General features: G+C 58.8%; 2 protein-coding genes across 2 annotated transcripts in view; one reads left to right on the forward strand and one right to left on the reverse strand.

Moving 5' to 3' along the window:
* Positions 1-14: 14 nt before the first annotated feature.
* LOC111158724 (chromosome unknown C6orf120 homolog) lies at positions 15-1,803 on the reverse strand. Its single transcript, XM_022520956.1, has 2 exons — positions 1,749-1,803; positions 15-1,365 (listed from the first exon to the last, which is right to left on the reverse strand). The coding sequence occupies exon 2, from the start codon at positions 1,326-1,328 to the stop codon at positions 774-776; it is 555 nt and encodes a 184-aa protein (XP_022376664.1). The 5' UTR covers positions 1,329-1,365; positions 1,749-1,803; the 3' UTR covers positions 15-773.
* Positions 1,804-2,178: 375 nt separating this feature from the next.
* LOC111158660 (WD repeat domain 27) overlaps positions 2,179-22,302 on the forward strand; it is an 88,389-nt gene continuing 68,265 nt past the window's right edge. Inside the window, 15 exon segments of the mRNA XM_022520853.1 lie at positions 2,179-5,434; positions 6,576-6,645; positions 8,043-8,121; positions 8,124-8,159; positions 9,100-9,220; positions 10,302-10,342; positions 10,345-10,404; positions 11,344-11,411; positions 11,626-11,840; positions 12,161-12,246; positions 14,437-14,737; positions 15,497-15,574; positions 17,378-17,478; positions 18,679-18,771; positions 21,963-22,084. Coding sequence (XP_022376561.1) covers positions 5,385-5,434; positions 6,576-6,645; positions 8,043-8,121; positions 8,124-8,159; positions 9,100-9,220; positions 10,302-10,342; positions 10,345-10,404; positions 11,344-11,411; positions 11,626-11,840; positions 12,161-12,246; positions 14,437-14,737; positions 15,497-15,574; positions 17,378-17,478; positions 18,679-18,771; positions 21,963-22,084 — 1,521 coding nt within the window. The 5' untranslated portion in view covers positions 2,179-5,384.

Genomic DNA, 22,302 nt, shown 5'->3' on the forward strand with positions numbered 1-22,302 from the left:
TGAAGCCAACTTCAAGTAGAGAAATAATCATTTTCCCAAAGTGTTTTTTAATCTCGTTAGTACTTTGGCTCTATCCAGAAGTGCAGTGGGAAATATTAGAGAACTTAATTGAAATCTCAACTATTCCTCCACTGACCTGAAAGTGACCAGTCTCTGCGCGAAACTGCCCTAATCTGCGTTGTTTCTGGCCTGTTGTACTTGACGGAAGACTTGTGATGACGGGCGCCCGCGGTGAGGTTTGCACGTGGCCGGATGACAGTCGGCGCAGCAGATACAGGCAGGACCTGGGGCAGCCTGGAAACCTGCCAGGACGGGGCGGCTCCCCTGACCTCCGGAGCAAGCGGAGCCCCGGAAACTATTACCTTTCGGACTTGCTTTGAGTCCCCGCGGCGCACACACTGGAACCGCAGCGGGGGGCTCGGGCCAGGGCACAGCTCTCGCTGCCCGGCCTCCCGTCGGACGCCGATGCTGCGCTCGAGGCTCCGTGTCCACGCGCTTCCCGTCCCCGCGGGTTTCTGCAGTAGCGCCGGTCACCTGGCGAGCGAACCAAACTGGGGTTTGAACGTTTTATTGCGCGCACGCCCGTGACAGGAATTTAGGCATCTGGAGAAAAACAACACACCGTTCTTGCTGTTTTCCCTCCTGCGGGGCATGTGAGGTAACGGAACCGTATGGCTTTATTTTCCGTCCTCCGAGAGAAGTCGCCGAATGCCCGCCAGGCAGTGCGGCCGGGCTCCGAGGAGCCGCGCTGGGCTCCCGGGCCGCTCGGGGGCTCAGAACAGGATCTCCAGCACCAGCTTCAGGACGCTGATCAGGACGGTCCAGAGCACCGACTCCTCCTCCTGCGGCGCGTCCTCGGGGGCCTGCGCGTGCCTGTGCCCCGGGTCCCTGCCGTCCGAGGCCGCGACCTCGGCGAACGGGGACTGCTCCACGCTGCGGTCGAAGTACACCTTCATCTCGAACTCGCTCTCGTGGTGCGACGGGTGCCCGTAGATGCCGATGCCCACGGGCCGCCGGAAGTGCGCGGGGATGGACACCTCGTCCGGGCCGCAGGTGACGGACTGCAGCGCGTAGTCGTCGAAGCTGGGGTGCAGGGTGCTGTCCGACACGTACAGGTCCGCGTCCCCTCTCAAGCTCTGCATCCGGAGAACGATCTTCCCCTCGTGGTTCAGCCTCAAGTAGCTGTAATTCCCGGCGCCGATCTGGCCCTGCACCACGTGCAGCAGGACCCACTCCCCGGGAACCTCGTCCTCCTCCGAGGAGCCCGCCGAGGACGCCACCTGCGAGGCCAGCAGGACCAGCAGCGCGCGCTTCCAGGCCGCGGCCATGCCCGCCGCCTCAGTCACCTGCTCCCCCGCGGACGTCCTGCCGGAGGACCGGAGCGCGCTCAGCGCCGGGCCAGCAAGGCCAGGCCGCCGCTCGGGGGCGGGTCCCCGGAGGCCAGGGGAAGAAGACGGGAGGGGGAGGGGAGAGGCAGGGGAGGGGGGAGCGGGACAACGTGGGACGGGGGCGGGGTAGGACGGGGGAGGGGAGACGGGGAGGGCGAGCGGGGCGAGGTGAGCAGGGGGAGCGGCGGGGGAGCGAGCAGGAAGGGGGCGGGGAAGCCGCGGGGGAGGGTGGGAAAGGGGAGGCGGGAAGAAAGGGATGGCAAGGGGGAGCCCGAGCGCGAGGCCGGGCGGAGGGGCAGCGCTGGGGGCGACCGCCCTGCCCGGAGCGAGGGGCCGCGGGAGCCCTGGCCCTGTACTTACCGCCGCTCCCGGAGGGGTGCCGGGTCTGGAGCATCCGGGCCTGGTCTGGGCCGCCGCGCCGGAGCAGCCGGAAATGAGGCGGCGCCCGGAAATGAGGCGGCGCCCGGAAGTGAGGCGGCGCCCGGAAGTGAGGCGGCGCCCGGAAGTGAGGAGGCGCCCGGAAATGAGGAGGCGCCGGGAAGTGAGGCACGACCCGGAAGCGGAAGCGTCCTTGGCCTCTGGCGGAAATGACGAGGAGTTGTGGGTGCGGCGCCGGGGAGGCTGGTAACCAGGGCGACGGGGAGGGACGGGGCGCGGAGGGCGTGTCCCTCGCGGGCCCAGGTGAGAGGCAGGTGGCCCCAGACGCGAGCTTGTCGTGGCGCCCGTCCCCTGTCCTCGGTGCCCGTAGGAACCCGGAGGCCTTCCGAGCGGATTCGGGAGGCGCCGTGCGTTTGGGATGCGGCGGGAAGGGGTCCCGGCCAGGCCTTGGACCGGGTCCGCACGAGCCTCTGTGCGCTAGGGTCCCCGTCCTTGCGCGGCCGCGGGCGTCCGTGCAGTCCCGCCCCGAAAGCATGGGGCCGGGGCGGCGGGTCGCGGGCGCTGCGGGAGACGGCATCCGCCAGGGCGTCTGCCCGCACGTGCGGTGCCCCCGCCGGCCGCGCGCAGCCCGGGAAGCCGGTCGGCCGGGGGGACGCGAGCCGTGGCGCCGAGCGGCGGCCGCAGCGTCTGCGAGGAAGCGGGGTGTCGTCCTTTTCTTTCATAAACAGTTTTTTTTTGTTTTGATACTAAAGCAGCCGAGCGCGGAGAGTAACAGCACCTTCGTGCACATGTAGTGACGGGAAAGGGCAGCAGGTGGGACGAGTGTGTCGGGTTGGGCGACACGCCCCTGCCCGCCCGCCTCCGCCGCGCCGGGTTCGAGCCCCGGGGCAGCTGCCGTCGGGACGCGCTGTTCGGCGTCACGTGCTCCACTTCATGGTTTCTTTGGCCGCAAAGTCGACCATCAAGGACACGTCCGTTGCGATCCCGTTTGCCGTGTCTGGGACGAGCTCGCTCTCGGAGCATCTTGTGGAGGGACAAGCGCTCCAGCGGCCTTGACACGCTTGACCTGTGCCCACGGGGTTTCCAGCTTCGTGGGCTTCCCAGATCCCCTGGAGCTACAAAATTTTATTCTCCCGAGGCCTAGTCGGGCCTAGTCCAGCTTAACTTGGGCCCAGTTCGATCCAGGATCCAGTCTGATAACCACCGCAGTCCGCGGTATGGAGTCTGGGCAGCGTGGGGGCAGGACGCCGGGACAGGACGTGGGGAGGGATTGCAACCAAGGGGCAGCTGCAAATCCGGGGCGCCAGGAGCTCAGGGCTGAGAGGCGCTCACCCAGGGCCCCTGGAAGCAGGGACAGAGAGAACCCGGAGTGCTTTCCGGGTACCACGCCTGTGTTTGTCCTGGTCCCAAGGCTGCTGGAGACGGTTCACATCCCACCGCGGCCGCTGAACCTGTTAAGTTCCAGAAACTCAAGTGAATAAACTTAAAGATCACGTTGGACCCATCATGTTGGGTGATGCGTGCGTGGGCAGCGTCCCTATCGAGCCTAGCCAGGAGCCTTGCTGAGCTGTCGGAAAGGAGGCTTCTAGTGCGGGGAAGGCTGGAGAAGGACAGCCATCGACTGTGCGCTCCCTCGGGCAAGGCCGCCTTTCTCAGGGAGCAGAAGGGGTCTGTGGGCCCGACGACCACACTGGTGTGACCGGGACATTCCCAGTCGAGTGTGAGAAGTTGAATTCCTGGGGACGGAGACTGCAGTGAGATCCGGTATGAGGTCTCGGTGTGCTGCTACGGGGTTTAGCCCCGTGGCTGCACGCGGCTCCTGCTCTCTCTGTAACGACTCAGATATGTGCGGAATGCCTGCCTCGGATCCCGCCAGGGTACGATAGGGAGACACGTTTTTCCCTTTCCCAGAGCTACACATTAATCAGTTCTATGACTGCGTGTGTATCTACATACACGATCTCTGAACAACATGGGGGTTCGTGCGCCGCCCTCCCCTCCCCCCATACGGTGGGAGATCTGTGTGTAACATTCGACCCCCAGAAACCTGACTGCTGATAGCCTGCTGTGGAGGGGAGGCCTTCCCCGTAGCGTGAACAGTTGGCTGGCGCACTTCGTACGGTGTATGTGCTGCGTCCTGTGTTCTTGCAACAGGATCCGTGAGAGGAGCGGTGAGGAAGGTTGATTCCTGCTCCGAACTGTGCTGACGGACTGCGTGTGAGTGGACCTGCTCAGCTCCCACCTGCGTTGCTGAGGGACAAGCAGATCTGAGGAGTGAGCTGGGTCACAACAGGAGGACAGCGAACGGGGCCAGGCACATGGGGCGGGGATGTGGTGTAGGATGAGCTCCAGCAGCTGTGCGGGGCCGCAGGTTTGGTCTTTATCTTCAGAAAGACGGGCAGCTGTGGGCAGCATGTAATCGGGACATTGCGTTCATACCTCAGAGTTGAGTCATTCCTTGATGGTGGGTCCAGAAGGAGCTCCTTACGGACCTGAATCCCCCGCAGGCTGCTTACGGACAAGTAACAAGGACTGGCCTGGGAACAGGTGCCTCAGAGAGAACTTCCTGTAACCCAGCAGCACCCTACGGGGACGGTGGAGCCCAGACAGTGAGGGTGGTGCCCCAGGTGCAGTGCGTAGTGCACGAAAACGCCCGGCTACAAACCTGGGAAACCTCCACCGGGCTTGGGAATTGCCCCCGAGTAAATGCTGGCGATCATGCTGCAGGTCTGGGAACACGAGGCGTCGGCGTCCCACGGCCCTGCGGACCTGCAGTCATCACTCCCTGCCTCCTTCCCAGAGGCGTCTGAGTGCAGCCCCGCCGGCCGCCAGACCGCTGCTGAGCAGACACTGCTGTGCACATGCTGTCGTGAATATACCCCTCTTTCCCCCGGGCTGCGGCACATGGGCGTTGGGCTGTGCCGATTTCGGGCTCCCGGACAGTGCTGCCTTGAGCATCCTGGGGGACGTTCTGTGGTCTGCACTTCTTGCTGCGTGTGTTCGTGGTTCAGTGTGTCCTTGGCAGGGAATTGCCCCTAGGTCCGTGCTGGTTCCAGCTTACCTGACCCCTCCCGCGGGGTTTGGAAGCTCGTCCGTACTCAGTGTTCTTTTCCTAGTCTTTTTGGTGTTAACCATTCTGGCGCACGTGCGGTTTTCGCCTCTCATTTCAGTTTGCATTTCTCTGGCCGCTGATACGGAAGAGCATCTTCTCCGGGTAGTTGGCCGTTTGGAGATCTTTCCTGAAGTGCCTTTTGCACATTGTTCTGTTGGCGTCTCTGCCATAAGGTCTGTGGGGATTCTTTGTACGTTCTGGATGTCTTTGTCAGCTTTCTGTGTTGTTCATCGTTCCTGCTTTGTGGCCTTTTCATTCCCCGAATGCTGTCCCTGAGGAATATAAGTTTTGTGTTTGTGGATTTGTGTACTATGATATGATATAACCGTGGATGTATTTCATTGAAGTTTCTGCGCTCCTTGAACATCTAACTGGTAATACAGACTTAGACAAACATGGGTTTTTTTTCTTTTTCAGCATCTGTTCCTTTTATGGCAATAGTACTTGCATTTCCTTGAGAGGCCCGTGTTTTCCCTCTCCTGGCCAGACCCCAGGGGTCACAGTTCATGACATGTGGGGCTCACTTGTCAGCACGGTTTATCCTTCTGATCACAGGGTAAGTGCAAAGATGAGAAATGGCCCAAACTGGCCCAAACTCATAGAGAATGTTCAGGCTTTGGCAGGAAGAGATGGTCACTCTTCCCAGTCCACCAGAGCATGAGAGAGTGGCTGTGGGAGCTGCTGGCCAGCAAATGGCAACAGAAAGGAGGAAGGAGAGCCAGACACAGACAGTCACAGCTCAGAGATGGAGAGGCCAGGCCTGGCTGGCTCGGGCTGCCGCACGGAGCCCTGCACACACCCTGCAGTTAAAGGCCTGCCCCTCCGGACTTGCCCTTTCTTTAAGGCCCCTTAGGCTGAGCTTTCTCTGATTTGCACTGAGAAGGTTCTCACTGACAGGCAGAGTAACCGTCATGATGTCTACACTGTGTCCCACTGAAGGTAAGGACGACCATTGCCTTTTATATTCTAATTAGTGCTATCTTGGACATCCTGAAGAAATGGATTTTGGGAAATGTATAATGATTTGCTTGTTTTAAGTTTATAGGATGAACATTTATGAATCAATATCTAGTTCTTTTTTTTTTTTTTAATTTGACAGACAGAGATCACACGCAGGCAGAGAGGCAGGCAGAGAGAGAAGGAAGCAGGCTCCCCGCTGAGCAGAGAGCCCGAAGTGGGGCTCGATCCCAGGACCCTGGGATCATGACCTGAGCTGAAGGCAGAGGCTTAACCCACTGAGCCACCCAGAGGCCCCAGTTTTCCTCCTGAATTCTTGACAGTGTAGATTCAGAATGACTTTTAAATGGCATGCGAGGCAACGGTTCAAGCAGTCAGCATCACTTAATTGCTGTTTTCCTGACTGATTCCATAAACGTGTTACTTCTGTTGCAAGTTTCATGGCTATTGGGTGCAGCGTGGGTGATGGCGCTCCCGGGCCTGGGGGCGCCGAGCAGCGGGAATGGCCTGTGCCAGTAGGGCCGGGCCTCCGCAGGGAGCTGCCGTGGGCTGTGTGTGGGGGCGGCTTCGCTCCCTCCCCACGCACGCACCTTCTCGAAACGTGTATGCTCTTAGGGTTTCTGCTTCCTGCTGCGGGAATTACTTCAGGAGCGTTCAGACTGTCGACAAACAGAGTAGAAGTAAAACTCATACCTTCAGTGGGAGTTTTTACAGATACGTGTCGTGTGTCCCGTTCGTAGCCTCCCTCTCCTGAGTCTCCTCATCCACGCGGGGAGCCGACAGCTGGTGACAGGATGTGCGTGTGGCCAGGTGAGGGAAGTAGGACCTCCAGCGCTGTGGCCAGACGCCGTGGTGACCACCAAGAGGTCTGCGCTCGCTCCCCTGGGAGGGACTGTGGGTCCAGGGTCGCAGCAGCGCTCATACTTACATGTGCCCACATGCGGCCGGCACAGAGCCAGCTTTTCGTCCCTGTGCACGGGTCGCGCCCCACACGCCGGCCGGGTGTCCCGCAATGCCAGCCAGTTGTGACGCCGTCTGCCTGGAGCCCCAGGAGACGGGCCGTGCATACGCCGCCCACGGCAGTGCGGCCTCGGGCTCCGCGTGACCTGTCCGCTTTGGGACGGGCCTGCAGCCCCTGCTCGGTTCCACGGACCTGCCGGAGCGACCTGCGGACCTCAGGGGACGCCTCTTGCTGGCGCAGCAGCCCCATGCGCGAAGACTCGGGTCTGGATTGGAGAGCGCGGCGGGGCGGAAGGGCAGAGGCAGCGGGAGAGAGAACCTGGGCAACTCCCCACCCAGCAGAGCAGGGAGCCACACCACGGTTCGGTCCCGGGACCCTGAGACCCCGACCTGTGCCGAAACCAAGAGGGACGCCTCAGCCACCGAGCACCCGGCCTCCCGCCGCTGACCGGTCTGGTAAAGGAGGCGGCAGAGGATGGAGACGAGCCCCAGACGGAGGTGCACGGGGTGAGGTTGGGGAGGGCCACCCTCCGGCGCGGACTGTGCACGGACGTGCTCACCGACCTGGAAGCTGGGATTCCCTGGAGGCCTCAGTATGCAGGCCTGATTCATGAAACTGGTGGCCATTGGTGACGAAACCCATCCTCCAGCCCTCACCCCTCCCCAGGGTGGGGCTGAAAGGTACCAGCCTCTAATCTCGGGATTCATTCTCCTGGCAGCCTGCCCCCACCCTTCGGGTCTTCTCAACAAAAAATACCTTTGTCACTCAATGCTTGGGAAGTTCTTAGGGTTTTAAGAGGTCTGTGCTGGAAACAGGAATTCCAAAAACGTGTATTTCTTGTTCTAAATCACAATATCACAGATGTATTTTTGGAAACCGAGACGTGTTATTTTTCCTTTTGACAAAGGTGACTGCTGTTACTGTGCGTTTTTGCCAGTGACGTGCCCACTGGACTTGTGGCTGTGTTCCTGGTGTTGGGTTCTGAGAGACTGGCCTGGACCAGTGGGGATCAGAGTGCACGCCCTCTTGGGCTGTGGTTTATAAACTCAACGTCTGCGGAACAGATGTGCGGGGCTAGGAAGGGGAAGGGAGGGGTCAGACTGGCAGAGGAGGGGTCCAGCAGGCTCTCAGGCTGTGTGGCGCTTGTCTCTGGCTCCACACCCACCCTTCTCCGGGGGCTGGTCCGCGTGTTCACCGGTGCCCTGTGATGGCGGACCTGCGGTCTCTGCCTCGCTGGCTTTTCCAGCTTTGGATCTTTAGTTTGGCTGAAGGGCATCATTACCGTTGTGTGACACGAGTTGACCTGAAGAAGAAGAGAGAGAGTTTCTCAGGAGGATTGAGTCCAGGCTGTGCAGCCTGCCAGGTGATGCCACTGAGACTCTCCCATGGAAGCCCCACGGGGCCCCTGTGCAGCCTGCCAGTTAGGCGGTTTGAAGGGAGCACCGTGCAGGGACAGTTCTTAGTGTGCGAAGTCTAGCGTCTGACCTCAGACATGCCCCAGCACCAGGGACAGCATGGCACTTCCTGCGCGCAGGGGTGAGGTCCGCTGATGAGGAGAGCACGCGTCCCCCCCGACCCAGGCAGCCTCTTCCCACCTTCTGGTGGGTGTCCTGTGCCGAGGTCCCCCGGCCCACCTGGGCCATGCCCCATCTCTGCAGGAGCCCCTCCTGCTGCCCACGGTTGCTTCCACGTGGCCACGCCTTTCTCCCCCGCCATTTGTCGGCCGCCTGCGGAGCGTCCCCGTCACGGGAGGGTGGGGAGGCGCTGGGGGTCTTCGCTCCCTGGGCCGCGCTGTCATGCTTCACCTTCCAGCAAAGGCGTCTCTTCGCTGCTGCCTTCAGGCTTCTCATCACCGTTCTTCCTTTCGGTTTAGTTCTTCGTGTGTGTGTGTGTGTGTGTGTGTGTGTGGCTGTAAGCGATTTCTTTTGAAAGAAGGTCAGAGGTTGCCTTTATGCATGGTATCTGTTTTCTTCCTCATGCTTTCAGTCTTGGCTTTCGTTGTTTCCCGTGTAGGTGCCGTTTATCTGGAGGTGGACGTGATCCTGCTTTAGGAACAGAGTTAAACTCTGCTGTGCCTGGAACGCCCCCTTTCCTCCTGACAGGCCTCACGTACGGGCTGTGCTCGGCGTTTATAATCTCAGTCTCAGTCGTGTGCAAGCGTGGCTGTTTTCCTTGACTCGAGAACCGATCTGAGTTGCTCGGACCCACGTGTGTTTCCTCCAGCATCCGCGCGGCCAGCTGTCTGCCTGCCACTCGGTGGACCGCTTGAGTCCCGTAACTCAGGTGATCAGTTCTGTTCCTAGAAGACAGCGCGCATCCCTGCGCAGACGGCTTGGAGCGGGGAGAGGAGGTCGAAGCAAGCCTCCCGGTCCTGAGTCTGGCGTCGTGTGATCTGTCCGCCATCCTCCCTGCCGGGTGTGGGGGGTGAGTGTGACGAGCTGCCCCAGTGCCCCTGGGGAAAGCCGCTGAAGTGTGAGGTTCACTTTTTAGGAATGATTAAAATAAAGCCAAAGTATTTTTGTCTTTTTAAGTCATAATGTTAAGTGTTTTTAGGATTGCATATTCTAAGTCTTAAAGCTGGTAAACTTGCGCAGTTGTTTTTAAGTCTGTTTAATAAATGAAATTGTCGTTAATTTTGCTCACCAAAGTCTAGGCACATCTTGTTCGTAACAAGGTACAGGGGGACGTAGTCCTAAGTCATTTTGAACCTCCCCCGTCTGAGCCGCAGACATTTCAGAATGTGCTGCGATGGCTTTCGCTACGGAGTCCCGAGAGCTCTAGAGCTCTAGGGACAAGGAGGGACGAGCCTCTGTCTTCCCGGACAAGGTGGGGCTTAACGGGGTGGGGAGCCGGCCGTGCTGCGGGCCAGTCTGTGCACAGGCGCGCTGCTGGGTCTGCCCCGACGCGGGTGGTGCAGGCAGCCTGTGCCGGGGCTCCGTGAGGGTCAGCTGGGCTTCCTGTCCTGGACGCGCACGGACTGGTTTGGTCGACCCGGGGATGGCCGTGGAGCACGAAGGCCTGAGAGCGTGCACGGGATGTCAGGGTGGTCAGAGGCCCCAGGGGACCGAGAGGCCGGCGGCAGAGAGGGCGCCTGCAGTGGTTCCGGGTCCCAGGTCTGGCCGAGCCAGAGGAGGCTTATCCATTGAAAACCAGAAGAGGAGGCAGGGCTGTGTTTGCCCTCCCTGGGGCTCTGCGACTTCTTCTGCCGCTGCCTCGCGTGGCAGGACCCACTGTGCCGCGCTGCGCCTCTCGCAGGGACGCCCCCTGGGCAGAGAGTCCCGTGGCCTCGGAGAAGGGAGAACCGTGCGCATCGTGATCGAGTTGGGACCCACTGTGGCTCTTTAGTACTTGCTGCACCGGACGGCGGTGTCCCCGGAACCTGAGATACAGCTGAGTGCAGGACGCGGAGGGCCGAGGGCCGAGGGCCGTCACCTGCAGCAGCCGCTCGGGGTGGGGGTGGGAGCCTGAGGAGGGAGGTGAGCGGCGTTTTCTCTTTATGCTTTAGTCTTTCTTCTGCGAATGCCGTGTGCTTATGGATCGGAAGCTCCGTGGGCTGTTCTTACTTAGCTTGGCAAGCTTTGAACTGGAAGCCGCCTTACATGACAAGGGTAAGATCAAGTTCAGTTCCTCTTTTTCTCTGGCATCTGGGAGAGTGACCCTCTCGGTGTAGGATACGTGGCCGTCAGAATGTGCAGACGGCCACGGGCAGCCTCTGTGCACAGGGTCCCAAGGACACACTTCGAGTCTGCTCCCAGCTCTTGGTGGGTCTCCCTGCCCTTGGTCCCCAGTCCTCCCGTCCTCCAGGTGCGTGCAGGGCTGCGAGGGACACTTGTTTTCTTCAGCACTCCTGTGTGTGTCCCAGCCTCCTGCCCAGGATTCTGAAGTCCACACCATCAGTGTTTCCCCTGGAGACTTAACACCATGACCAGGTGACTGGAGGGCCTCACGAGCTTGTGAGACTCAACTTGTCTGAACTGAGCTGGGCGCCCTCCTGTCCAGCCCTGGTTCCGGCCCTCAGGTTGTGTGACCACCATGCGTGGAGTCATCCCTCTGCCCTCCCTGTGTGCCCGCAGCCAAGGTCACCTGTGGATACAAGCTCCCTCCCTTCTCTTTTAAGGCCCTCGTGCTTTGGGGACAAAGTCTGAGTTCTTAGCTTCGGCCAGCCCATCCCCCCTCCTGGTGGGAAGTCACTGTGCCTTTCCTCACCTTTGGGACTTTGCTAGAACCCTCCAAACCTCTGCTGGCCTGAGCTCCTGTCTCTCCTCCGCTCGCCCTGGAAGGTTCACCTGAACCTGCTCCGGGAACCACGTTCTTCCTGGCTCCCGGTGGCTACGGTGTGCGCAGCATCTGTGGTCTCTCTGTGGGTGCCTGTGTCCCCATGACTCTGGCTGCTCGGGGCCGGCGGGGGTCAGGGCTCTCGTGAGGGCCTTGCTCCTCGCGCCCAGGCAGCCCCGGCACAGGCCTGTGAGCACAGCTGTGTCAGCGAGGGGCCGGTCCTCTGCTTACTGCCAGCGTTGCTGGTCTGTTTCTCTTTGCTGGCAACGAAGACTTCAGGAGCCTCAGCATTCGGGTTACCGGGTCCTGCGCAGTGGAGAGCGGAGCGGGCGGTGACAAGGTGAGTCCTGCCCGACGCACGTCTCCGGGCTCAGCTGCATGCTCACTCGGACCCACAGAGGACCGTGGGGCTGGCTGGCAGGTCGCGGTCTCGTAGGCCGCAGTTGAGGACGCACATGGGGCCACGCGCGGTGGACGGTGACTGCTGACGTCATCGCGGCCGTGCTCGCGATGGGCGTCGCGAACGTGTGCTCCGTGTTGACTGTCCCCTGCAGGCCGTCTGCTCACTCACGTCCTTGTTTGGCCGTAAGACCGCCTTGCTGGAAATCCACGTGGCCGCTCTGGTGACGTCGCAGCGGAGGCACGCCGCGGGAAGGGGTCTGTCCGCGCTGCCTCGGCACGTGCTTCCTGTGCGGGCTGCACGTGTGCCCCTGCAGCTGCTCCTAGAGTTCCCGTCTCTTTTGATCTTAAGAGAGAAAAGTAAAGCTTGGTGAACTCCAGGTGTGCTAACCGTGTGTGAAAGAGGTGATTGCTCGTGGCTCTGCTTCTGTCTTGTGTAGGACTAAATGATGCCTAGTTTACCTTACTGTAATCCAGGATAGAGTGGAAATTAGGAAATACCACTCTGACTAAAAATACTAAAATGTATTTCTTAGAAGGGTAAGGACACGATTGATGGGTTGCAAACCTTGCACGCCCCTATGTGCGCGAGTTACCAGCTGCTCGTGACCGTCCCGAGATGCGGGAGTCCTTGCTGTGAGCCCGGTGTGTGAGTTTGCTCTCCTGGTGCTGTTTCTGTTTCTCCCTTAGTGCCCACGTTCTGTCCACGTCCCCGCCGCGCTTCAGACCCGCTGAGGACAGGGTGCAGCTGGCTCCGCAGGCGCCGTCCGGCTCGGGTAGTGTACTCGGGCGCTGCACACCAAGCTCAGGGTGCGCTCCAGCCCCGCGCGTGTTGGCACCTTTCTGTTGCTTTGTGAATTCCTGTTGGGCAACAAGAAAGTTCCGGGTTTCCTCCCTTCTGGTGTTCTTCATTTCTCTGCCTCTCACATGGGCGTTACCGTTTGTGGTGGGGAATGTGCTCGATGTTTCTTTTCCCGAATTGGGTAGAAGTCTTAGGACTTCAGAAACATTTAAAAACGCTGATGGCTCTTGTAGCCAGAAGAGCAGTGGTGCCTGCGGCTGCTCATTTGTCGTGAGAGCGATCTTTCCTTGCCCCTCTTTGCTGAGGAATTTTCAAGCCCATCACAGACATCATGCTGTCGGCCCCGTGTACGGCAGCACGCACTTCTAAGACACGTGCACGTTTGCTTACCTCGTCGTGATGCTGTTACGTGGAAACCAGGGCTAATTCTCCAGTGTCTTATGTTAGCCAGCCCATATAAATTATTTCCCATTGTCTCCAAAATTTTTCTCATTGTTTTATTACAAGCATAAAACAAATTCACATGTTGCTTTTTACAAAGAAATGATTTTAGAATTAACTTCTGTTTTAAGATGATCGACTTCATTACATCCCATTTGTTTCCATTGTAATAATCATTGATAATGATTGTTTTTTCCTTCAGCGACCAACCCAGCATCCTAATCAGTCTTGTTAATAAGCCCCTATTGACCTAATTAAAAGCCAGTAGAACAGTAGCTCTAAGCAATAGCTCAGTCAGTCTGCTTTTATCTCCATCTCTGGTGAGGGACTCAGCTCCTGGAGGGCGAAGGGCTGGGCCCCACTGCTCGGACCTCCAGGCTCTCCGCTTATGGGGATCCTGTCCTGCCCAAGTGGGCCCCTGTGTTAGCCGTCCCCTCCCTTCTCCGGGAGACCTTCTGACATCCTTGACTGTCGTCCTGAGAAAGACCGTGCAGAGCCCCCGAAGGCCACCCTCACAGGTCCCTGCCCGCCAGGTCCCCTGGGGATCGGACCCCCCCCACTCTTCTGACCCTTCCTGCTCTCTCTGCTCCCCCTCCCTCCCGCTGGGTCTGGAGCCGAGAGCACTGCTCAGCAGGAAGTTGGGAAGTCCGCTGCCGTTCCTTATTTAAGTAGCAGCTTCCTCAAGGAATTATCCGTTCCTATGTCCTTGTGTTACTCAAAGTGGAAGTAGTGTTTTACTTTAATGCTTTGGGCATTTATTAAAATAGTATGCATTTACATATTCATGAGCTTTCTTCTAGTAATTTCAAGACTTTCTCCTGATCAAGTATACTAATGCCTCTGTGAGCTCATTATTTGATCCTGAAAATACTTTCCTGTTGGCTTTATTTTCGTGGTGACTTTTTCTTTCCCTCAACACTGATGTGGAGAGGTTTTCTGGGTCCCCCCTAGGGTGTAGTTTTATCTCCAGGTGTCCCCTGAGGCACCGGCCTCTCGCCCAGGGGGGTGGGGCTCTGCCTTGTGTGAGCCGGAATGTGTCCCCACCTCCCGTCAATGGTTTGTCTCCGGGCTCAGCTGCATGGTTTGCTCCGTGGCTTCGCTCGGCTTCTGAACGGAACACGGTCCAGGTGGTCAGGTTTGAAACAGTGCCAGAAACAGAACGAAATCTGTTTTTTTTTTTTAAAAGAGAACTATTTTAAAAATAACTCAATGTTATTCAATTATCCATTTTTCCAAAGTTATTTTTCTATTCTTGTACAGAATGCTCCTTTTGGATACCAAGTATTAAACGTATGTAAAAATAAATAATTCTGGCAGAATTTTATCTCCTCTGAGAGAATTTTTAAGATTTATAAGTATTTGTGGTAAGTTCACACAGTGTCAGAGTTTTTATGGGTCTGCAGTGTTATGGGAGACTAATGTTAAAATAGGATAATAGGTTTTATTGCCATTGTGTTTTAGTGGCTTTTCTTTCTTATTCTGTCTTATGGTAAATAAGAGCATAAATGAGAAATTTGAGTTCACTTATGATCATTGCCATTATTGTTTGGAGAAACAATGGCTTTGCCACAGATTGCTGGAGCGAACTGTTCCTGAGGGTTGCTCTGTATCGTCCTGTGGACAGAATTTCACACAGACCGGGCGAGGATGTGGGCCTGTGTGGTTACAGCGCGAGCTGACGTGTTCGTCCAGAGTATTTGGAATATGTGGTAATGAACATACATTCGGTATCATTTGAGGAACGAGAAAAACACGTTCTTGTTTTCTTACGCTTTTAATGCCCTTGATGTAACCTTCGTTGCTGGTAGTGGCGGGTTTGGCGTCAAGTATGAAGCCTCTGAAGTTTTAGGTCATAGCCTCGTTCCGCTTGTGCACGCTTTCTGTTCTCCAGGCGCTCTGTTCTCGTCATGTTCAACGGCTGCTACCTCTGGCGCATGTCTTACAGCAGTGCGGAGCGCCGTTAAGGACCGGCCCCTGGTTTTGCACAGCAAAGTGAGGTCGTCTGGGTACGCGTCCACACTGCGGTGAGTAAATGGCTCAGAGGCTGCTCGTGCTGGGACGTGGACGCAGGGTTCAGGACGCCTGAGCCCTCTTCTCCCATCCTCCTGGGGCTAGTGTCCTCCCTTGTCTGTGCCCCAGCCCCTCCTCAGCCCCAGGGGACCTGTGGCTCCTGCGGCAGATGCAGAGCCTGTGGCGCTGGCCCGGGGCCAGGCCGCCTCTCCTGCGCCTCCCATCCTGATGGCTCTGGGCACAGCCCGATGCGGAGTGTGCTGCCTGCTCTGGGCAGCTTGGAGGCGGGTGTGGGCTGGGGCTGTGGCTGTGCCCCGTGCAACCCCGAGGCTCGGCACCCTGTGTCCCAGCATCTCTAGGGTCTCGTTTCTTCATCTGAGGAACAGGCCAGTACCAGGCGACTGTTCAGCTACTGCCAATATGCGATAATCCGATTTTATTAAAGGGGGGATTCAGCATGACTTCCCAGTGATGTCGCTTCTGTTTTTGAGTAGGTTCGCAAGTAACGTCCACAAATGCAGCTGTTTCTGGTGTGAGTCTGTAGCTTCGTTCTCCGGAAGGAGACCGTGTCGCCGGAAGACGCTGCTTCTGCAGGTGTCTGAGCGGAAGGAGAGTTGTTAGGATGAAAGTAATTGAATGTTCAGAGTATTTCTAGTGTGGGACACAGAAAGCATTAATGTATTTAAATATGTATGTACATTTTGCTGCAAAATACAGGTCTCTTAAGAAGCTTGAACTGTAATCTTTGAGAGTAACCCGGTTTCTTTCCACAGCACGACTATGTTCTTGCCAAAGACGAACACCCGGAGCAGGGGTGGCCGCTCTTCACCACGGAGCGACGGTCACAGGGGGTGCGCAGCTCGTTTCCCAAAGTAAATGTGACGGAATTTGGGGAGGCCTTTTGAGTACTTCAGGAGACTTTGTTTCCGGCAGGAGTACGGCCGAGGCCGTGTTTGGGGACGCCTTCTTACTTGGCTGTACGTGGCCTGTGGTCACATTCGGTTCTTCCTTGTTAACCCTTTTTTGGACAGTCTGCTCTCTTTACCACCTTAACAACTTAGGAATTTCAATTTTGGTTAAAATTCTGTTTTAGAAAGCATTGTGGTCGGTGAAGGATGCTTCTGGATAAGTTTGTTAGGTAGTAACTGGATGGAAGACCGTGAGCGCTTACAGGGCTGTCGGCCTGAGATGAGCGCGGGGGCCTGGACTTGCTTCCTGTCCAGCGGGCACTGCACCTGCGGGACCTTGGCCAGCCCTGCCGGTCCCCGGGCCCCGTGTGCCTGCACAGGGAGGTGTGAGGGGACCCCCAGGATGCTCCCGGTCGTACACATGGAGGTGTCCACATCTGGACAGAGATTCCGGGCGGTGGTGCTGGCTGAAATGTGACTTGCTCTCGTCCCCGGCACATCTGTGCTTGGGCGGTCACTGGCAGAATGCTGGTTTTACCCCGTTTTGTGATGTTTCCTGTGGCCCGAGGCTCTTCCTGCCCTACTCTGCTGCTCCTGTCTCAGCATCGATGGCGAGGACGTGACCCCGGCAGGTGCCCTCAGACCCTGTGATACCCAGATTGGTGGTTGGGGACAAAACACAGCACCAAAAGCTATGCTCAACTCTGATCTTCTTGGTGACTTTTCCCTACGAGAGCCCAGCTCTCCAGACGGAACCAGTGGCCTTGGTGCGTTTCTGGCCCGGGGGGGCATTCCGCTGAGGGGTTTCGGTGAGGGGAGGACCCCAGACAACGTCCTGGGCACAGGCCAGTGTTCCTCTGGGAATGGCTCCTCTGCACACCTACCGAGTTTCACTCCAGAGGGATGGCGCTGCCGGGCTGTGGGGCGGGCTCGCACGGTCAGGTTTTCCAGCTCGTGCGTCCTCCGAAGGTGTGACGAATGTGACTTGTCACCAGTAACTTCCAGCTTTGACAACAACCTCTGCCGTGCGCCTGGCGCCTTTCCATGCTCCCGAAGCACATGGAACACTGTGGCGGGTGGCTCTGGACTGAGGTGGATTGGCTGGTGGGGGCCACGGGGGTGTCAGGCCGGAGTCTGGCCTCCGGTGCCCTGGCTGGCCCCCGTGCCCGTGGCTTGCTGCTGCTCAGAGGCTGCCAGACCACTTGCTGGAAATGAACCCTGAGGAGACTTTGCCTTAAGTTCCAACTGTCTTCAGTGGGCTGTGCTGCCTGCTCCCCGGTCCTGTGGGACCCACCCCACCCGGGCCACCCCAGCGCGTGTCCTGGCCATCGGTCCTTTTCTCCAAGCCATCCGTGGTCTCTTCCACAGACTGGGAATGTGGTCATTTTCATGGCAGATGCAGGCCGTGTGCAGAGGACGTGAGCAATCCCTGTTATGACCCACAGAGAGTAGCAAGTGGGGAAGGGCAGTGTCTGTCTCGTGGGGTCCTTGCCCAGTTGCCTCAGTGCACGTCACCCATGAGAAACCCTTCACGGTTTGCCCTTAGAGTGCATGCGTTTTGGCTCCCTGGACGGAAGTGCACTTTGCGGAGCTGTGTCATGGGTTCGCACGCGTTTACGGGCGTTCAAGTGGGAGAGAATGAAGTTGCACGGGTGGACAGGGGAGAGGCCAGCATTTCCAACCCCTCGTTTTGTTTCTTATCTCACTCGGAACTCTTGATCTTCATGGTCCTGCTGTTTCTTCAAGTAAGGAGTACCCTCTGGAGCTTTCTGTGCCAACCAGAGTCCAGAAGCAGCTTGTCCTCGCGCACGGGCCACCCGCTGCCGCCACCTGCGTCCAGTACTCAGGTACGCCGCGCCCAGGCTGCCCTCCGCTGTATTTTCGAGGATCTCTGAACTGCCACTGTTCCGTCGTAAATAGAGCTTTAAAAATCCTGATGGCATGAAGTTCTCTGGCATTGTTGGAGTCTGGATGAAAATCAAAGGTCACGTTGCCCTTGAGTGGCCTGGTGTTTAGGGCCTTCGCGCCGGCTGCCACCACAGCGCGGGAGCTCCTGCGTTTGGAATTAGGGGCTCACCTGGGTTTGTGCCCTGTGTGTGGCCCTCCCTCTGTAGTGCTGGAGGGAGCTGCAAGGGGGGTGGGGGGCTGGTTTGCGGAGGGTGAACCTTGATGTCCTCTCTGGTCGCCATCCCTCCTCAGATGGAGCCTTTCCTGCAGGGCCCAGTGCGTCTTGGGCTGCCGGCGGCCGTGTCACTCTCAGGTGCATTGAAATGCCTCTGCCAGAGTCTTCTCTGGTCTTGCTCAGGAGAGGGAGTGGGGAGCAGCTCCTGTCTGGGTGACTCTGCGATCTGAGCTCTGTCTTCAGAAGCACACGCTGTTTCTGGTTTCTAGACTCACCTCGACGTGAGAAGATGTATTTGCTCTCAGTCCAGGCGGCTGGAAGGCCACCCCTCAGCATTTTGAGGGCAGTCCTATAGTTTTCACTCCTTCCATCCATGCTGAGTTCCCTGCATTTTTCTGTGAACGTAGCCCAAGCATGTTTGAGGGATGTGGGGAGATAAGATACGTGGTGTGGTCGGTGAAGTAGCTTCGTGGTGTGAGATAAGAGGTAAGGTCTTATCTCTGCTCCTGTGACTGTGTGATAGGGGTTGGCAATAAGGCTGCAGAATCGTGGGGGCCTCTGGCTTAGTTCTGCCCCATGTTAGGGGTAGGGTTGGATATTCCTGCGTGGCTGAGCACTGGGTGTCTCTACTGTTGATGGGAGGCAGAGTGCCTTGGGGTCAGGGTTCTCTGGGTTCAGAACCCCGTGCTGACTCTGACTAGCCCTGCGGCTCCTGACTCCCAGATCCTCTCTCTAAAGGACGTCCTGGGTGAGGCCACCTGATGGCCCTGCAGAGGTTGGTTGGCCACTGAGCACGTGCTGTTGTAGGATCTCTTACTACCTGACAAAACGAGCATCGGGTTAGCTACAGATTCTGCATTTACCTGCTGCAAGCGTGACTCCTGGGAGCTCTGATTTTACAGGGATGTCCCTTACCTTGTTTAAGCAGGAGATGGACGGTGGCTCACCTGCGGCTTAGCCAAACACTTGGCACTGGTCCTCCGCGCTGATCTCACTGGGACGCCTACTGTTCTTTCAGGTGTGATGTGTGTTACGTTTGGTTACTGTGAATTATGGTGAGTCTCCTCGTCTGGGTATGGGTTGCTTTCCTCTCCAAGATCAGACTGGCCTGCAAGGAAGGCTTGTGTGGAGGTTCAGCGAGCTACACGGGCCCTGCTGAGCTGGGCAGAAGGGTGGAACCGGGGGGCCAGGCTGCAGGGAACACAGCTTCTCCAAAGTTCTGTGGGGGCAAAGTCTGATCTTTCTGACATGACTGAAGCACATTTGGAAAATTAGGAGCGTCTGTACACAGGCATTTTTTTTTTAAAGATTTTATTTATTTATTTGACAGACAGATCACAAGTAGGCAGAGAGGCAGGCAGAGAGAGAGGAGGAAGCAGGCTCCCCGCTGAGCAGAGAGCCCGATGCGGGGCTCGATCCCAGGACCCTGAGATCGTGACCTGAGCCGAAGGCAGAGGCTTAACCCACTGAGCCACCCAGGCGTCCCATAAAAAACAATTCTTAAAAAAGGGCGACCTTGAGTGAGAACATGTTGCTTCCTGTGTTAGTTCTCCGGCTGCTGTTGCCGTCCTGCGTTCCTTCTCCGTGGCATGGGGCCACACATCTCAGGCAAGGCCCTGGCCCCAGGGAAGGAGAGGACTCGGATGTGTCTCGTTCCTGTTCCTTCTGTTCCTGAGGTTTTTCACCCCAGTGTGCACGCCGCAGGGGCACCTGCCGTCCGAGGCGGGAGGCCGCCGGTGTGGCTGGGTGGGCAGGCAGGGCGTGCAGCAGGGGAGCCGAGCTGAGGGGAGGAAGGACGAGCCCAGCCCGGGTCCCTGCTGGGCCCGCCGCCCTGCTCGAACCGGGGTCCCTTTGCCAGGCCTTGAGGTCAGAGCTGCTATGTGCAGGGCGGAGCGGGGAGCAGTTCGTGTGGGTTCCCGGTGTTCTCATTCACGGTCAGCCCTGTCCCTGCCCTCCCGGCTCACGCCCCGGCAGGGTCGCCCTCACAGTTCGGTGATGAGAGCACGTCGGCCGTCCTTGGTAACTCCGTGGACCTTCTGTGGGCGCCTGGGCTTGGAACACGAGTGAGCAGGGAGGGATGGGAGGAGGAGGGTGTCCCCGCTCTGCTGTGGATGACCGCTTCATTGGCAAGAATTACACGCGGCTGAATGGTGGTGACCTCGCTGCGTGTGTCCCTCTGACGTGCGGGTCGTCGGCCTCGCCGCTGTCCGGTGAGGTGGTGCCGGTCCGCGCTGCGCTCTGCGGCGTGGAGGAAAGGCCGAGAGCTTGTGGGCTCTCAGACACACTGACCGTCTGGTGAAACCTCCCAGGTGCCCTTCCTGGGACCGTGACCACGTGGCGGCCCTGGCCCAGGCAGCTGTGGGCGCCACAGGGCCTGCGTCCTTCTGGGTAAAGCTCAGAACGGACGCCAGAGGGCAGCAGAGCTGTGTCGGGGACTCGGCCGCTGTGGGCTCGGTCCCGCACAGCACTCAGGTGTCCGGGCTTCATCGGCTCTCCCGGGCTGGCTCTCCCGGGCTGGTGCAGCTTCGTCTCTTCTGCGGGTCTCCAGCGCAGCGCGACTGTCCTCGCGGGGCGCTGGCTTCTGTGCACGGTCACTCGTAGGCTGCCACAGCCAGAGGCTGGCGAGTTCCCGGCCAGACGCGGGTGCCGCAGAGAAAGGCGGCTTCGCCGTGGCGCTGGGGTGGCTGGGCCTGTCCCGTGTACCCTGTGTGGCACAGCGCTGTCCAGAGTCCCCAGCTGTGCCGTGGCTGGGGCACTCGTGCCCCAGCCTGTGCTCTTGGCCCCTCTCTGGTGCAGAAAGCCCACAGTTTCATGTCCCCAATGGCCTGTGTCTGCCTTTCCATGGGCACCTCTGCTTCTCCGAGCAGCAGGTGGCAGCAGCCTCGGGACCCCTGGGAGATCGCCTCCTGGCTAGTGACCCGTCCACGTGGCCTCTGACGGAGGCGGGATGCAGAGTTGGTCTGCGTGAGCGAAGGCAGGTGCCCAGTGAGAAGGAGCAGGGCTGGTGGGGCGCTGGTGAAGGGGTTGTGGGTCCGGTTCCCACAGGGGCGCATCTGCGTGCTCCCTTCCACATCCTCAGGACTGCGTGGACTGCTGGGCAGCATGGAGCTGAGGCCCATGGGGACAGGGAACCCACTTGCAAGGACAGGCTGTCCCACTGACCCCGTGTGCGGTGGGGTAGTTGACAGACTGCGTTGGGTGCCCAGCCCCCAGCAGCGCACACGCTCTTGAACCGAAGGAGATGGGCCCGTCCCCGGGCGCTTAGGGATCTGACGTCCTGTTGGATGGACTGGAGGAGGGGTCACATCCGGAGGTGTGCTTTCGCTGTCTGCCAGGCCAGGGCCAGTGGTGGCGGCAGCAGAGGTCACGGGGTCATAACAGCTCAAAGGACAGACCGCGGCTGGCATGGCGGAGCTTCTCTCCACGGGTCTCGAGAGGGAGTGAGAAGCGAGTAACCAGGGAGTACTCGAGCCCGTGGAGGGGTTCCTTCTCATCTCACGCCTGCACGTCCCCGTCTGGTGCCAACGCCACTGTGGGGTGCGACCCTCGCCCTGTGGCTGGCAGGCGGCCTGTGGGCGGCCGTCCCAGCGCTGAGCTCCGCCGCGGCCCGGGGCCCAGACCCCGACAGCCCTACAGTCATCCGACCGCCTGTGGCCGCGCTCAGCAAGTCCGCTGACCTTCTCCGCCAGCGTCACGGGAATGTCGCTCCTTGAAGACGCGTCACTGGGAAGCCCGCAGCTTTTGGAACATCTTGTGGCGCCAACGTCTGTGTGTTTCTGCAGCTTATGCTCTTTTTTTTTTTTTTAAATTTTATTTACGTATTGACAGACAGAGATCACAAGCAGGCAGAGGGGCAGGCGGGGGCGGGGGGAAGCAGGCTCCCCGCCGAGCATGGAGCCCGATGCGGGGCTCGATCCCAGGACCCTGAGACCATGACCTGAGCCGAAGGCAGAGGCTCAACCCGCGGAGCCCCCCAGGCACCCCTGCAGCTTATGCGATTTTAAAGACACGTGACTCTGAGCGCGTTTTAAACATACGCTTTTTACTCAGCCTTTAAATGGAGTGGAATTCACCTCCTCGGGCTTCGGTGTCCCTGGTGCCACCGGAGCTCGGAAGTGCCCCCGGCCCTGTGCTCTGCTGGACATCTGGTGGGACTGTGCTCGGCCAGACGGTGGTCCCAGCAGCCCCCTTGTCTCTGTCCTCTGTTAGGTCATGATGGGCCGGTGAGCACCGTGTGCTGGAGCCTGGACGGCAGGTGGCTGCTGTCTGCTTCCCGGGACGGGACGCTGCGGCTGTGGTCACTCCGCCGGGCAGAACACGTGTTGTGTGTGGTAACGTTCTGGGCTTCACTGGCCAGCCCTGTGGTCCCCAGACCGGTGGTCCCAGAGGCACGCTGGCACCGTCTCAGGGCCCCAGGCTTGTACCCTCTCTGGGAGTGTGGGATGCGGGGTGAGAGGGTTGCTGTGGTGCACCCACTGTGCTCGCTGACTCAGCACTTTCGTGTGTGTGTGTGTGTGTGTGTGTGTGTGTGTGTGTGTGTGTGTGTGTG

Source organism: Enhydra lutris, unplaced genomic scaffold (assembly GCF_002288905.1).
Source record: "Enhydra lutris kenyoni isolate GAN:26980312 unplaced genomic scaffold, ASM228890v2 scaffoldscaffold62, whole genome shotgun sequence".
NCBI lineage: Eukaryota > Metazoa > Chordata > Mammalia > Carnivora > Mustelidae > Enhydra > Enhydra lutris.

Bases quoted from the DNA above. Each gene is read 5' to 3' on its own strand.
- LOC111158724 (XM_022520956.1), bottom strand. From the start codon at position 1,328: ATGGCCGCGGCCTGGAAGCGCGCGCTGCTGGTCCTGCTGGCCTCGCAG.